This window comes from Pipistrellus hanaki, assembly GCF_964339955.1.
Source record: "Pipistrellus hanaki genome assembly, chromosome: 4".
NCBI lineage: Eukaryota > Metazoa > Chordata > Mammalia > Chiroptera > Vespertilionidae > Pipistrellus > Pipistrellus hanaki.
In genome coordinates, this window is record NC_140506.1 from 91,909,920 (window position 1) to 91,924,690 (window position 14,771).

Genomic DNA, 14,771 nt, shown 5'->3' on the forward strand with positions numbered 1-14,771 from the left:
GGGCTGGGGGGGTGCTTGCTGGGAGCAGGGAGTTCATAGCACATTCCACATGGACACACCAGCGCAGACACATAGCAGGGGAGGGGGCACCACAGCCCTGGCTGCACTAAGCTGGTCACAGGGTGAGGTGACACTGTGGGGACTTGGGGGGCAGTGGGGCTCACAGCTGCAGGGGTCTCAGGGGTCCGCCTCCATGAATTTCTCCAGCTCCCTGAGTCTCTTGACAAACTCCTGTGCCTCGCGGTTGGTACGGCCCTCCAGCATCCTCAGTGCAGACCTCACTGCAGGCAGGAGGGCAGGGGCAGCCTCAGGCCCTGCCAGCCCTTACGCCCTCTGCCCCCCGGTTCCCCACTTACCCTGGGCTCTGGGCCGGCGCAGGTGCAGGGTGATGGGCTGCCCAGTCCGCGTGCTCCCCCCGACCTGGGGCCGCACGAGGCCGCCGATGCCGCCCAGGCCCAGAGCCGCCTCCCCCGCGAAGTCGTTGGTGGACAGCCAGTCGTGGTCCATGACAGTGAAGAGCACACAGGCCCCTCGGCGGCGGCACGCCTCTGCTGGCACGGAGCTGCAGGGGCAGAGGGGTCAGCCAGAGCCCCGCTCCCTGCCGGGCCGGGCGTTGGGCAGGCGGGGCGGCACTCACAAGTAGAAGACTTCGTCATACACCGGGTGCAGCGTCCGGCTTTTGACCTGGGTCCTCTGGCTGTGGACCAGCGGGAAGAAGTGGGGGGGGCCCAGCTCCACGATCACAAAGGGGTCGCTCAGACCTGGAGGACAGGGCTGTGAGCAGACTGCCACCGGCCCACTGGCCTGGCCCACCTGGCCGCGCCTCTGCCCCTCACCGTTAGCGTCCAGGGGCAGCAGGTCAGCGGCGTGCAGCACTTCCACCACCAGCCGCTGCTCGGCGGCCTCGTAGTAGCAGCGCACGCTCAGGCGCCCGCACCGGTTATGCTCCAGCGACCTCTGCAAGGAGGCCCGGGGGGGGGGGGGGGGGGGGGGGGGATTAGCTCAGTGGGGACTGGGGGGGGGGGGGAGAGGCCGTGTGCCCGCTCCCGCACTGCGTACCTGCTTGAGCTTGTCCAGGTAATACTGCTCGATGCACTCGCGGGTGGAGCACTTGTGCAGGCGCAGCTCCTCCTCCAGCCTCTGCGGGGAGAGGAGAGAAGGTGGGCGCCAGCTCCCCCCTGAGGCCCGGGGGCTGGCGCAGGGCCGTGGCCCAGGTCAGGCCTCACCTTGTAGCTTCCGTCCCTCAGGTTCTCCAGGGGCAGACCCTGCCCATCTGCGTGGAAGAAGGTGACCAGGGCCTAGGGCAGGGCAAGAAGGGAGAGACGTGAGGCCGTGGCATGTGCTGGGGACGGAGGACCAAGACAGGTGGAGCCTTGAGTTCGCATTGCACCAGGATCTTAGGAGCCCGGGGCAGAGCCACCTGTCACACCAGAAGCTGTCACACCTGTCATAGCAAAAGCCCCCAGAAGCTTGGGAAGTGCTGGTGCGGCCAGGCACTGCCTTAACAGGTAGCGCAGGTGCTGCTGACCCAGGTGGGCTGGCAGGGGGAAATGCCCTGTGGGTGCTTAGAGGACGAGCTGTCCAGATCTGGCAAGCCCGTGCACCTTGGCCCGGGGCAGCGGGGCCCAGGGGAGGGCGGCGGCCTTCCCCCTGCAGCCCAGCAGCGGGGGCACCTCCACAAGGCCCTACCTCCAAGGTGAAGTGGAAGCGGCTGTAGAAGTCGGCAGAGACGTCCAGGTTGGTGCCCAGCGCCTGCAGAATGGCCTGCAGGAGCAGCTCCCAGAGGGCCTCCAGCACCCTGCAGGGACACAGCCTCGGTGACTGGCCCCTGGCCCGCCCGCTCCCCCGGCCCAGCCCGTACCTGTCCAGGTTCTCCTTCACCAGCAAGGCGTTCAGCAGGGCCAGCTTCTCGTCGAGGTATTTCATGAGCGGGGCCACGGCCTGCGGGGAGGGTCCTCAGGGCCAGACTGCACCTGGGTCCCCCTCCTACACACACCCCCCCGACCGGGCAGAGCCCTCAGCCGGCCAAGCACTCACCTCGTCGTTCTGGATGGAGTCAGGCGAGAGGCTGATGTGCTGCACGTACTTCCTGATGTCGCCCACCATCTGAGGGAGGGCAGCGCTCAGCACGGAGGGGAGCGGGGGCGAGGGGGAGCCGGTCCCTATCCCACCTTCCCTGCCCACCTTGGAGGTCAGGTGCGCGGTGACCGTGCAGGCCTCCCGCTGCAGGTCCTCGTCCAGGGCCTGCGTGCAGTTGAGCAGGGAGCGCGGCAGCCCTCCCGCGGGCCCCGCGGCCCCCTCCGGCCACGCCAGGCCTCGCAGTGCCTGGCCGACCGCCCGGCGCAGGAGCTCCACGTTGTTGAGGACCACGCAGAGCTGGAGAGGAGCCGGAGGGTGTGTGTGGGGGGGGGGGTTGGGAGAAGGTTAGTGTTCCTGTGGTCATGTGGGGGCCCCACCCACCTCCTACCCCCATCCGCCCGCCTGCCAGCCCGCTCACCGGCTCGCTCACTGCCTCGCCTGAGGCCCGGGGCTGAGCGTCCACCTTCTTCCGCAGCAGCTGAGTGTAGAAGAGGGCGGCCTCACACAGGTCCTGGGGGGACATGGGGGCACGAGAGCTGTGGCCACCCCTGGCCCTGCTGCCCCTGCGGACCCTGACTTGTTCTCGGGCTGCAGTTCCCACCTGGCTAAGCTGGGTGCCCAGCCCCTGGGCCTGGACGGGGTCTGGCCACGCTAAGCAGGTCCACAGCTCCTGGATGTGGCTGAAGCAGAGGCTTGCAGTGGCCGCCGAGCTGCTGTGCTTGGAGTTCTCCATCGGCTCCAGCTGGAAAGGCGAAAGGCAGCCTGGGTTTGGGGGGGCCCTGGATGGGTCCCAGGACCCTCGAGCCAGGTGCTCACTCACTGTGTCCACGTCAACAGCTCCCTGAAGCCTCCATTTGGCCTGGTCCCGCAGCACCTGCAGCCACAGCTTCACGGCAGGTAGGAATGGCACGTGGATGCCGACCAGGGCCAGGGAGCGGCTGTCCCTGCAGCAGGAGGCAGCCAGTCAGAGCACGCCCGCCTCAGGCACCCCGAGCTGGCATGGCCGAGGGCCCCTGACCTAAGGGGTACCCAGGAGAGCCTCCTGCTCCAGGGCCCTCCAGGAGGAAACTAGAGAACACGGGAGAGGGGCAGGTGCGGGGGGGGGGGGGGAGGGGGAACAGGTGTAAGGAGGGGGGAAGTGGAGGGAGGGAGTAGGTGGTGGAGGGGGGAAGGGAGGGGTCAGGGACAGGACACCCACCGGCCCAGGATGCTGCCCCAAAAGCGCTGGATGTCTGCCAGGGACAGGTAGAGCTCGAAGAGCCGGGACGCCACCTCGAGGGTCATTTTGGAGCTCAGGTCCTCCGTCAGTGCCCACACCTCCTCGGCGACCTGCCCAGAACGGTGGGCTCAAGCTGCCAGCAGCAAGGAAACCAGCCCCTTCCCAGCCAGAGAGCCTCTCCCCCAACCCCCGGCCTCACCAGACGCTCCAGCTGCCGGAAGGTGAGGGTGAAGAAGTCGATCTTGATGATGCTGCAAAAGACACACCTCAGACACCTGCTCACCGGCCCTGGCCCCAGTGGCAGCACGTGGGGGGCTGGGTGCGGGGCGGCCGGAGCCCTGGGTGCCACCTGTGGAAGAGGCTGGCATAGATGCTGTAGCAGGACTGCAGGTCCTCATAGATGGCGTCAACCAGCTCCACCAGCCCAGCAAGTCGCTGCAGTCCCGGCTGCAAGGAAACAGGGCTCACACTGTCCACGCTGACCTTTTGGCCAGCGCCCACCTGCCACACTCCCCTCTCCCCCCTCCCAATGGCCATACCCTCTTTGAGCGGTACCTGCTCGCGAGGACTCTTGGCGTTCAGGAGTCTGTCAAACCATTCCCGGTTTCCTCTCTGCAAGGAAAGCCGTGGAGGCAGTATGGGGAGAGGAGGAGAAGAAGGGCAGAGGGCCTGGTTAGAGCAGGCCCAGGGCCAGAGGGTGGGGCACTGGCAGCAGAGGGGTGCTGGGCAGGGGCAGGCCGGGCCCGGACCAGGCTAAGACGCACTTTCAGGGCAGCAGTGATGTCCGTGTTTAGCTCCGTCTCGAAGGGGCAGACTTCAAAGGAAGGCTGGAAGAGCTGCAGCTTGTCCAGACACCTGGTGGAGGAGCCACAGCTGACTGGTGGCTGCCCCACCTGGTCCCCTACCCCACCGGCGCTGGCGGCTGCACCCACTTCAACAGCAGCTCCAGGCGGCGGATGGCCGTGCTGTTGGTGGCGGGGAAGTAGTCCCGGAGCTGGCGCAGCAGCCGCAGCGCGAACTCGGAGAAGGCAGAGAAGCTGTCGGCCAGGCTCTCCTCCTGGGGGCGGGCACAGGGCCCTTTAGAACCGACCCTCAGGTCCCTTCCCCCACCTTCCATCCCTGGGCCCGGACAGCGAGCCAGCACAGCTTTGCCCTGAGGAACAGCCTCCAGCCCGATTGACCTCATCCTGCTGCCCTCTCCCAGCTCAGACTCCACCGCCTCCCCTAGCGGCACCGACGGCCTGGCGTTTGCACCACCGCTGCTCCCTCCGCTGTCTCTGCAGCGCCAGAACTCCCTCTGCTCTTCACCTGCTCACAGGCATGACCCTCCTGCAACCCGTCCCTATCTCAGTATCGCACACCACTTGTTCTTTCCCAAATCAACTCCCTCGCGGGACACGAACCCAAGGAAGAGAGGACTGCCCCTCCCTGCCGGCCCCAGCCCGAGTAGGCCCCCAGCCCGCCCTCCAAGGACAACATTTTCAGGCCGCACGGCCGAGTCCACCTGCTCCTGGGGCAGGGAGGCCGCCTCTTCCCAGTGCGCCTGCATGTCCTCCAGCAGCCCCAGCAGGTAGCCGTAGTCCAGGGTGCAGGTCTGATGGTGGCGGCTGCTGACTTGCCAGTGCCTGCGGGGCGCCCCAAGCCCAGAGCCAGGGAAGCAGCGTCGGGCAGGACCCCACGTCCAAGAGACCTCCAAGCGCCCCACCCACTCGTGGGTGTGGCCTTCTCATGCCCAGCCCAGCCAATGGCAACACCCCGCCCAATCATGGGAGTGGTCTGCTCCTGCCCCGTTCAGCCAATGGCACCACCGTGCCCCGCCCACTCCCGGGAGTGGCCTGCCCATGCCCCGCCCAGCTAATGGCCCCGCTCCGCCTACTGTTGTATCGCCCCACCCACTTGTGGGAGTGGCCTGATCGTGCCCCGCCCACTCACAGCACCGCCAGTTGCAGAGCAGACAGGTCGCTTTGAGCGCCGTGCAGGCAGAGCACAGTGGCCGCAGGCGCGCTGAGCTCGCCCCGCCAGCTGCTGGAGTTGGGCTGGGGGAGGGACCGGGCGTGGGTGGAGGTGGGAGACTCCCATCCCCTCCCGCTTGCCTTCCCCAGGCCGTGCCCAGCTGCAGCGGGGACCCGAGGGCGCCTCTACCTCCTCCGCTCGGTGCTCGAACTGCAGCAGCCGGCTGAGCAGCAGCAAATAGGACAGGAAGCCCGACCGCCCGCGCTGGCTCATGCGCGTGTCCCTCTGGAACACAGGGCCCTTCATCAGGTGCCCGAGCCACGGGGCTGGGGTGCAGGGCCGGGGTCCCCACGGCTCCCCACAGCTCCCCACCTGTGTGGTGATCAGCTTGAGCACAAGCTGGCAGTCTCCCTGCACGCGGGAGGCGCTGGAGCGTGGTTCCAGCTTGAACCATCGGTCCTCGCCAGCCACGGGCACCTCCTGCAGGAAGGGGAGTCAGAATGGCGATTTCTCGGATGCTGTGGGGCTGTGGGGAGAACACAGGCCTCCAGCTTCCTACCCAGCGGACTGGGGTGACTAGCACAGAGTGAGCACTCGGGGTGCCCGGACAGAGTCCCAAGGAGACTGGCCCTGCACCCCCTTTAGTGAGGTTTCCACACCATGGCCCAAGAAGGATGGAAGACTTGGGGGGATTACAGGACACAGCCACTGCAGTACGCCAGGAGCAGAGGCACCCGCAAGCCCGTGTTCCGTGAGCGAAGCCCCTGCACCCACTCACCCCGATGGGTATGTTGAGGCAGCCCAGGAAGTCATCGGTGTGGTCCTCGGTGGGCCCGGCCTTCCCATTCGCACGGGCTGACTTGACAATCTGTTTGAAATACCTGAGCACAGCAGGGCGGGCATCACACGTGAGGTCTCTGGGGAGCCACCACCCCTGGGAGGGCACAAGGGTCCCGCCCGCGGTACCTGCCCATGCCCTTCAGGCCGATGACTTCATTTAGCTTCCTGCATGCCTCCACCAGGGACACATCATCGTCATGGTCCCTGAGGAAGGGGGCACCCGGCTTGTGGAGCTCAGCCCAGCCCTGAGTGCCCCCTCCCACCACCCTCCGCCAGGAGGCACCCACACCCCCTGCCTGCAGGGCCCAGGCTCTATACCAGATGTCTAGGTGCAGCTGGTCCGTGCTGACATCCTCAATCTCACTACAAGGAAAACAGAGACATCCGTGAGGCCTGCCAGGGCTGGGCAGGGACCACTTTAGGAGACACGGGAAAGAGTCCACGTGTAGCCCTGAGGACACGAATCTCTCTGAGACGTAGTTTCCCCGCTAGCAAGTGGGCATGTGAAGTCCCCCTGGTTTCCTAGGTGGGCACTGAGACTGCTTACAGTGGCCACCCTCTGGCCACTGCCACCCCGTGTACCCCGGGGCTGGGCTGGCCTGCAGGCCATGCCTTCCTGACCATCTGCTGGGGGAGGGGCTTACAAGAGGAAGTGCTCCTTCCAGACGGGGTTCAGGGTGCTGCTCTTGACCTCGGTGACCTGGATGCACTTAGCTGGCAGCGGGCTGCCACGCTTGGCAGCCTTTCGGAAGCTGAAGCGCTGCTCCTTGTGCGGGCCCGGCTCCTGGGGGGTGCCCGAGGCCGACAGGATGCCCAGCATGCAGTACGGGTCACTGAAGCCTGGGGCACAGAGGAGCCTCAGTCCCTGATCACAGGCCCTCCTCCTCTCCGCAGTAACCGGGCCAGTCCTCACTCACCGTTGGGGTCTTTGGCCAGCAGGTTCTTGGCACGCATGACGGACACTTTCAGGGCATATGTGGGGGCCTGTGGGCAGAGAGGTGCTGGGGAGCCTCTAGGGGTTCAGCCCTGCCCTGTGCCCTCCACCCAAGTCCTTGAACGTGGGCAGGTGGCAGCCTGACCTTGGCCTTCTTCACCCTCTCAATGGCCTCTGCATGCTCCTTGGGGCTGGTGCCAAATACCTGTGGAGGGCAGGCAGGTGTGAGGGCCCAGCTGGCCGCCAAAGCAAGGCTGGCCCTCACTGTGGGGACCCCAGGCACAGCCCCAGACAGGATGCCTGACTGCAAATGTCATGGGTGGAGGCAGCACACAGGTGAGAGAAAAGGGGTGTCTGCCAGTCCTTCTTTCTACCCTTCTGTGTGTCTGTGTGTGGGTGTATGTGCCCATCCTTCTGGTGTGCCAGTCAGCCTGTATGCGTGTCTGTGCACATACACGTATGTGTATGTTGTGTACATGGTACACGTGTGTGCTGTTCAGGTGATTGGCAGTGGCGTCAGCGGTGGCAGTAGTCCCATTCCTTCCTAGGGGGCTCACCTGCTGGAGGAAGCTCAGGAGGGCCTCCTGGTCGTCCACCTGGTCGGCGCCCATGGTTCCCGCTCGGTAGAGGACGGTGTACAGGGCTTCCTCATAGAGCATCTCTACCTGTGGGCAGTGAGGGGAGCACGCCCTCAGTCCCCGTCTCCCTTCAGGCCCCTTGGGCCCACCCTCCATGGGTCCCGCCCCAGCCCTCAGCAGCTCCTCCCACGGGCAGACGTACACTCCCTGCCTCAGGGCCTTTGCACCTGCCTAGCCCTCTGCTGGGGGCTCCCACTCATCCCTGACCTCTGCTCCTCGCTCACTTGAATGGGGAGGCCTGGCCCACCACCCCAGACACCCAGACTCTGAGCCTGGCACACATAGGTGCTCACAGCCTCACCCCATCCCTCTTACCTCCTCCTGGGTCAGGGCTCTCAGGCCACGGTTGGGGTCCGCAGGCTCAGCAGGGGCTGGGGAGTTGCTGCGCAGTAGGACCTAAGAGGGGGTGCTGGGGTGAGGGTCTCCGATGGTGGGGGTGCTGTGGCTGGCTGGGGTGGGTGTCTCAGGGAGGGAATGGAGGCCAGATGTGGAGGGGGCAGGGGAGGAGGCCTGGCACATTGCCCCCCGTGTACACAGCAGTGCCCAAGCTCCATCCTCACCTCAGGGCACGGCAGGCTCCGTCTGCCTTCCCCCTTCTTCAGGATGAGGCGCATCTGGGTGAAGAACTCCACCCCATCCCCCGGTTTCCTGCCGAGAAAGGCCAGGCGTGGGACCAGCAGACCCTCCCAAAGCTCAGGACCAGCCACCAGCCCACACGACATCACAGCGCGATGGCCACAGGGCACCCCACGTTCTTGGGCACAGACCCTCCTGGGCTCCCTTTGGGCCCTGGGGCACCCACCAGGCCCCGGCGGCAGGCTCCTGCGGGTCGGCACCGGCGCTCCCCGGCTCCTCCTCGGTCCTCCGGCGGAAGGACGGGCAGACCTGCACCTGCCTGAGCACGCTGCTCTTGATCTCCAGCAAGGCGGACATGGCGGGCGCCTGCGGGCAGAGAGCAGGGCCGTGCCTTCCGGGCGCCCGTTCCCCCATGAGTTCAGGGCATCGCCGCTCAGTCCCCAATAAGCATCTTAGCGACGACTAAATGAACTAAAAACCAACAGAAGCCAGGATCCTGGGAACGGCCTGAGGCGGGAGGCGAGGGCCCCTCTGGGAGAGATGGCCGGCACTGTCGTGGCCACCAGAGGCAGGGGGTGGGAGGGCAGGGGCCCCGGAGGCCACCCCCACCCTGGACTGTGCCGAGTCACTTGGTCTGAGTCCTCAGCCTGGGCAGGGGGCCACCGTCCTTTTCACTGGCGTGGAAGGGCTGCTCCCTCTGCAGCCCCCAAAGCCGGAGGAGCGGCCGCTGCTTGAGCTGTTGCCAGGGCAACCGCCAGCTTCGGCGTCTGCCTGTGACAGGGGCTAAGGGGCTCTCCAGCTCAGACAAACGTGACGCAGGAGCCCAGCGGCCCGAGCTGCAGGGATGGAGGTGTCTGTGAGAACCAGACGCCAAGGTGGCGGAGGGGAGCACCCCTCTGCATGATGCTCAGCCCGGAGAGGGGTGCCCCCCAGAGGGGGGTGCCGCTCTGTTCCCCTCCTCTGGATGAGGAAGCTGAGGCCCCCGGGTGTGGAAGCTGCCAAGGCCAGCAGGTAGCCCGAGGTGGAGGCCAGGTCCCCCCGGCCTCTGTGTCCAAGTACTAAGCTCCTGGCACACCTGAGTCCTGGGGTCTCAGCCCATGGCCAAGATGGGGCAACAGTGGTGTTTGGGCACAGGCGTCTGGGAGTGGGGGCTCATTCTGAGATCTCGGAGACCCCGCAGGTTCTCCTGGCATCCTGGGCTGCCTGGGCAGGCGATGACCTCATGGCACCCAACAGTCTTGGCCCTGGGAGCCAGCCAGCACCTCACCCAGAGCTTCGACAGTGGGCGTGTGGCCCTCCTCCCCCCGAAAGCACTCACTGGCTGCCAAGGCCTCACAGCCCATAGGGGGCAGGAGTGAGCCTGGCATCGGAGCCTGTGTGATGGGTCCCAATGGGCCCTGGGCAGCAGCACAGAACATCCCTGCTTGTGCCCAGGCACCAGGGCCGGAGTCACAGCTCCCTCTGGTCCAACAAGCAAACTGAGGCCAGGTGTGGTGGCCCTGGGACAAGCCAAACGGTCAGGCCTGCTTGGTCCCCTGGCTGTCTTTAGGGCCCGGGTTGGCTGGGAAATGACAGTTCTGCAGTGTGGATGCCCCATTGCACGGCCCAGCCCTGCTCAGAGCCAGGATTCAAACCCAAGGCTCCGGGCCAGGCTCTCTCCGCTACCCTCAGTGGTTCTGATGCAGGTGAGTCTGGGGCAGCTGAGCTGAACCCAAAAGCCAGAAGGATCTCCTCAGTCAGAGTCCCCAGTGGCCAGCAGGGCATCCTCATCGGAGGAAACACCTTCTGAGCACTGGGTGCCCTTCTCACAGTAACCAGGTCCCTGGGAGAAGGACCTAGGGGTAGGGGCAGGGAGTGGCAGGATGCCTGGCCTCACATGCTAGTTCTCCACGCCATCTTCGTGGTCTTCTCTTCCCAGCCTGGCTCCTGCTCCCCCTTTCCCACTTTTTCCTTGATTCTTGGCTCCCCTCTCTCCCGGCCTCCGTGACTTCCCATCCCAGACAGGGCTGCCCTGCACCCCCCAGGGCAATGCCGGTTCCAAACGCTGCTCCCTGGGGACTCGTCCCAACCTACTCCCTGGGGGGAGGGGCCTAGGGTCTGAATTTTAACCAGCTCTGCAGGTGTCCTTAGAGCTTTGAAGCCTGAGACCAGCTGTCCAGGGCAGCTAGATGCTTCTGGAACGAACGCATGAAAAAATCTCACCCCGTTATTCCTTCGAGGTCCCCGCTTACCCGTCCTTACTCACCTGTTGCGACGCAACGTTCTCCATGCAGCATCTCCCCACCCCCCTCTTCCCTCACTGACCCCCTCCCTCCTGCCCCCTCCGGGCTGCCCACGGGAGCCGGGGCCCCCACCGGTTTTGTAGGGGTCTTTCCCCCAGTGGGGGGGGGGGGGACGGTGGTCCAGGGAGTTGGGGAGATGATAGGATGAACATGTATATTCTTAACCCCCTAGCAGCCTGGGGTAGGTGAAGGGGATGGGGAGGCCAGGGTCCCAGGAGGAGAGAGAGGGGGTGAGGGGGGACGGTGTGGGGGGCGTTTTCCTTCCGGGCCAGTTGCCTGGGAAACGCCGCAGAGCGTCTTCAGGGTCCCCAGCCGGACCCACCCCCGCAGCAGGCTGGCCGGCGCCCCTCCCCCGGCCCCTCCGGCTCCCGTGCTCCCCCCGGGGAGGGCGCACAGCGGGTGCGGGTGGAAATGCTGGAGACCCGCTCCTGCGAGCTCGCACCGGCCTCAGTTTCCCCGGTCCGGGGGCCGCCCGGTGCCGCCTGGAGGTGCCCACGCAGGAGTTGAGGGGGTCGGCGTCCCAGGTCCATCAAGGTGGGCGCCGGCCGAGCTTCGACGGCGCGAGATGGAGCCGCAACACTCACCGTAGGCTTGGGGTCCTGCGGGCGGGGATGGGATCCCCGGGGGCCCCCCTCTCACTCGGACACTCCGGGACGCCCGGACAGCGGCCACTCGCAGCCAGGCGCGCCGACGACTGAGCGCAGCTGACCCACCGCGGCTGCGGCCGGGGAGGGGGCGGGACCTGGCCGTTCGCCCCGCCCCCGCGGCCCACCCCGCGCCCCCTCCCCTCCCCTTCCCTCCCTGCACCCCGCGTCCCCCGCGGTGAGCGAGGCCGGGCGAGGGTCCCTGCCGGCGAGGGTCCCTGCGGGCCAGGGTCCTGCTCCCCCAGGGCCGGGCCAGGGCGCTCCCTTCCCCAGGGACCGGGGCGCAGAGATGTCAGTCAACCCATCGGTTGGTGCCGACCTGAAAGCAGGCTCAGCTCTGCGTCAGGATCTCCTCCCGAGGCCAGAGTCACCGAAACCCAACAGGAGACTTTTGGGGAAGGGCTGTGCGGCCACCTCCCGCCATCCTCCCAGCCCGGCGCTGTCCCCTGGGGCCACCTGGAGCAGGCCTGGGTCTGGGGACTTGGCCACCTCGGGCCTAACAGCTCCCTCTTCTCAAAGAGGGGGAGTCCACACCAGGGGCAAGGGGTGCTGCACTCATCAGCCCGGGACACCCCACAGAGACCCTAACTACCTGTTGAGGTGATCGTGCCCATGGTCCAGATGAGGCCCCGTGCTCCCCAGGTGGAGCCACAGTCCTGGTCACACAGCCTGTGGAAGGAACCCCAGGGCCTACGCTGGACCCCACCCGGGCCTTTCACTTACCACCACAGGAACTTTTAGGGCCCCTTTCTGGGCTCCCCACTCCATACCCACACAGCTTCCTGAAACTTGACCTCAGTCACCTGGGGAGCTGGTTCACACAGATTGCTGGCCCACCCCAACCCTTCTGATTCCCAAAGTCTGGGTCGGGCGGGCCGTCTGCATTTCCACAAGCTCAACTGCTGCCGGGGGTGGGGGCCACACGGAGGGCCGGGGACTGGGCAGATGTTCTGCTCCAGAGGCGCACAGGGTCCCTGGGTCCCAGCCCTGCTTTGGGCTTACCCTGCTGGATCCTTATAGGACCTTGTCCTTGAAGATCAGACGGAGATTTGGGGTTTTCACCTTAGAGGACAGAAACACAAGCCTGGACCCACAGTTCAGGCTCAGAGGCAAGGACAGTTCTCTCTGGGAAGGCCGGGGGCCAGGCAGGCTGATGGGAGACCCAAAGGCCGGAGTAACCGGGCTCCATTCTCCCCTTACACAGCGGAGGGGTGGGCCTCTCTCTGATGGGGCTACCGCCTGTCGCAGCTTCCAGATCCAGACTCACACCTTGCTGCCATATACCCACCCATCCTTGTAGGATGAAACCAAGAACTACTACCGTGTGTGTGTGTGTGTGTGTGAGAGAGAGAGAGAGAGAGAGAGAGAGAGAGAGAGAGAGTCAGAGAGAAGAGGAAGAGAGAGAGAGAGAGAGAGAGAGAGAGAGAGAGAGAGAGAGAGAGAGAGGAACAGCACTGCAGGGGATTAGAGACTGCTAGAGACTGCATTGCAGGGTTGGGAGGGGGGGCCGGAGGACAGAATTGCAGGTTACGTTTTCCTATCAGCTCTGTCCAGAGGCCCTACTTCCGCCCTGACCCAGCACAGCCAGACAGATGAGGGCAGAGGCTGTTCAGGATATGCATGGACTGCCTGGGACAGAGATGAGACATGGAAGCAGGAGAGAGGGCTGGACTCCGTGCCACCAGCTGCTACCGGGCTTCCTTCTGCAGGGTGTGAGGGCAGCTCGTCCTTCCCTGGGGGACTGGCAGGTCCTGTGCCAGGATCTTGGAACTGGTGCCCCCATCCCTGCAATTGTATGTCAGATTTTATCAACCTGTTGGAACAAACACCAGTCCGGTTGCCATGGTGATTATAATGGCTTGGGAGGAAGAACTGAGACTCTGTAGCGGCTGTAAACAGGAAGTTAGGAGGGGCTGCTGCTAGGGGAGGAGGCCCCGGCTTGCACCACCCACCCATGCCCTGGGGGATCCAGGGGTGGGGCCGGTGGCATAAGAGGCAGCAGCCCTGACACTAATGAACTAGCCAGATGGCAGAAGCCTCCCCTGCCCCCTCCCAGGCTTCACCATTCTCTGTAGACAAGTGGACGGAGGCCCAGAGAGGGGAAAGGGCTAGTCTAGGGCCACACAGCAACAGGCTGGGTGCCAAGCTTAGCCCTGAGCCTGTTTCCCTCGGAAAGGATGAGCCCCAGGACTTCCCTCCACACACACTTCCAGGGGCTGGAGCGAAGGTCCCATCTGTAGCTGATCCCTTCATTCTCCCCACCTGTTCTGAGGCTGAAGTCAGGCCCACCCGAGTCAGTGTCACCCTGGCTTCTCTGCCCCAGACCTGACAGGGGGAGCCAGGTGCCCGGCTTTGGAGGTGGGGTGGGGTGGGGTGGGGAGAAAGGGTCACATCACAGCAGGTGGTAGGGCACAACACTCTGCCTAGAGGTCGGGCTCTGTGGAGCTGGTGGGGACGTGGGGGTCATACCCTCCAGGCTTCTGACAGGAAAGTTCCTGGCAGGTGTGTGTTTGTGTGGGAGGGGGGGGGGTGGCAGCTTTCCCTCCTAGGGCCAGAAGAAAAACACGGGCTCTGGATAAGCACTATGAAGGCCAATGCGGAGCCGGGGAAGGCTGGCTGGCACAGGAGAGGACACCTGTGAGTCCACCCCTCCCCCCACTACAGGCTTAACTAAGCCACCAGCTCACTCTCCTAGGAATTGCAGGCCCCGCCTCCTGGCAGTCAGGGTCCGCCCATGGCCCTCTGAGCCTCAGCACCCGGCTCCCCACAGAACAGGCATCAATCTTTGCACAGCTGAGGGTGGAGATGCCCTGGTTCCTGGCTCTGCAGCTCCGAGTCCTTCCTCCTTGGAGGAATGGAAGGGGCAGCAGGAGCACCCAGCTGACCTTTCTGCAGGAGGGCATCCTGCAAGAAGGGGTGGGTGGGCACCTGGAAGGGCAGAGCCCAGGAGTGAGGAGCCCGGGTCTGAGCTCTGTGACTTTGCTATATTTTCTAGATCAGGGAAAACGGCCTAACAGAGGCCAGAGCCTTTGGGCCAAACTGCTGGAGCCAGCTGTGGGGCCTGGGGCAGCAGGGAGGATGGGACCCTGTGCTCCAGCCCCGGAGGGCCCACAGCCTCCCCAGATGGGGTCACAGCTGGAAGCCTGCGTCTCCTGGGCCCCAGCCGCACGGTGCCCTCAGGCTCCTAGCGGAAGCTGACTCAGGACTGTGAGCCCTGTCAGTGCTGGGCCTCCAACCTGCCAACTTGTCTCAAACTGGAGGCGGCTCATGGCAGGGCTCGATGTGGGAAGGCCTTGGGCCAGCAGGTCAGGGAGCAATGTGGCCTGCGTGTCCAGACAGATGTGAGGACACAGCAGCGGCCCAGCCAGGGCAGTCCAGGAAGGACAGGGGACCCACAGCCTGGCCAGACGCCTTGGGCCTCTGAGCAGTTAACCCTGATAGAGTCTGAGGGCTAGCTAGCCCATCCCGCTGTGGTCAGGCTCCTTGCTCTGCACCCATGCGATGGCCAGCCCAAGCCCCCTCCAGCCCTGGACACAACGTCCCAGAGGCCCCATCAGGGTGAACTGAGAGCCTGTGTGCATCTTGGCTGTGAGGATGGCGCCCTGC

The 14,771-nt window shown here is 65.3% G+C and overlaps 1 protein-coding gene across 1 annotated transcript; it reads right to left on the bottom strand.

Moving 5' to 3' along the window:
• Window positions 1-63: 63 nt before the first annotated feature.
• Window positions 64-11,191, bottom strand: BAIAP3 (BAI1 associated protein 3). The gene is made up of 34 exons (XM_084881194.1): window positions 11,106-11,191; window positions 8,466-8,605; window positions 8,224-8,311; window positions 7,979-8,059; window positions 7,583-7,690; window positions 7,171-7,230; window positions 7,009-7,075; window positions 6,736-6,931; window positions 6,410-6,454; window positions 6,218-6,295; window positions 6,030-6,132; window positions 5,624-5,731; window positions 5,441-5,536; window positions 5,231-5,334; window positions 4,803-4,923; window positions 4,231-4,355; window positions 4,063-4,153; window positions 3,854-3,910; window positions 3,648-3,745; window positions 3,498-3,549; window positions 3,278-3,408; window positions 2,900-3,023; window positions 2,681-2,821; window positions 2,498-2,590; window positions 2,185-2,376; window positions 2,038-2,106; window positions 1,862-1,941; window positions 1,690-1,798; window positions 1,227-1,298; window positions 1,060-1,140; window positions 837-957; window positions 638-761; window positions 357-562; window positions 64-281 (listed from the first exon to the last, which is right to left on the bottom strand). Exons 2-34 carry the CDS (start codon window positions 8,594-8,596, stop codon window positions 178-180), a joined length of 3,456 nt encoding a protein of 1,151 aa, XP_084737320.1. The 5' UTR covers window positions 8,597-8,605; window positions 11,106-11,191; the 3' UTR covers window positions 64-177.
• Between the last annotated feature and the right edge of the window lie 3,580 nt (window positions 11,192-14,771).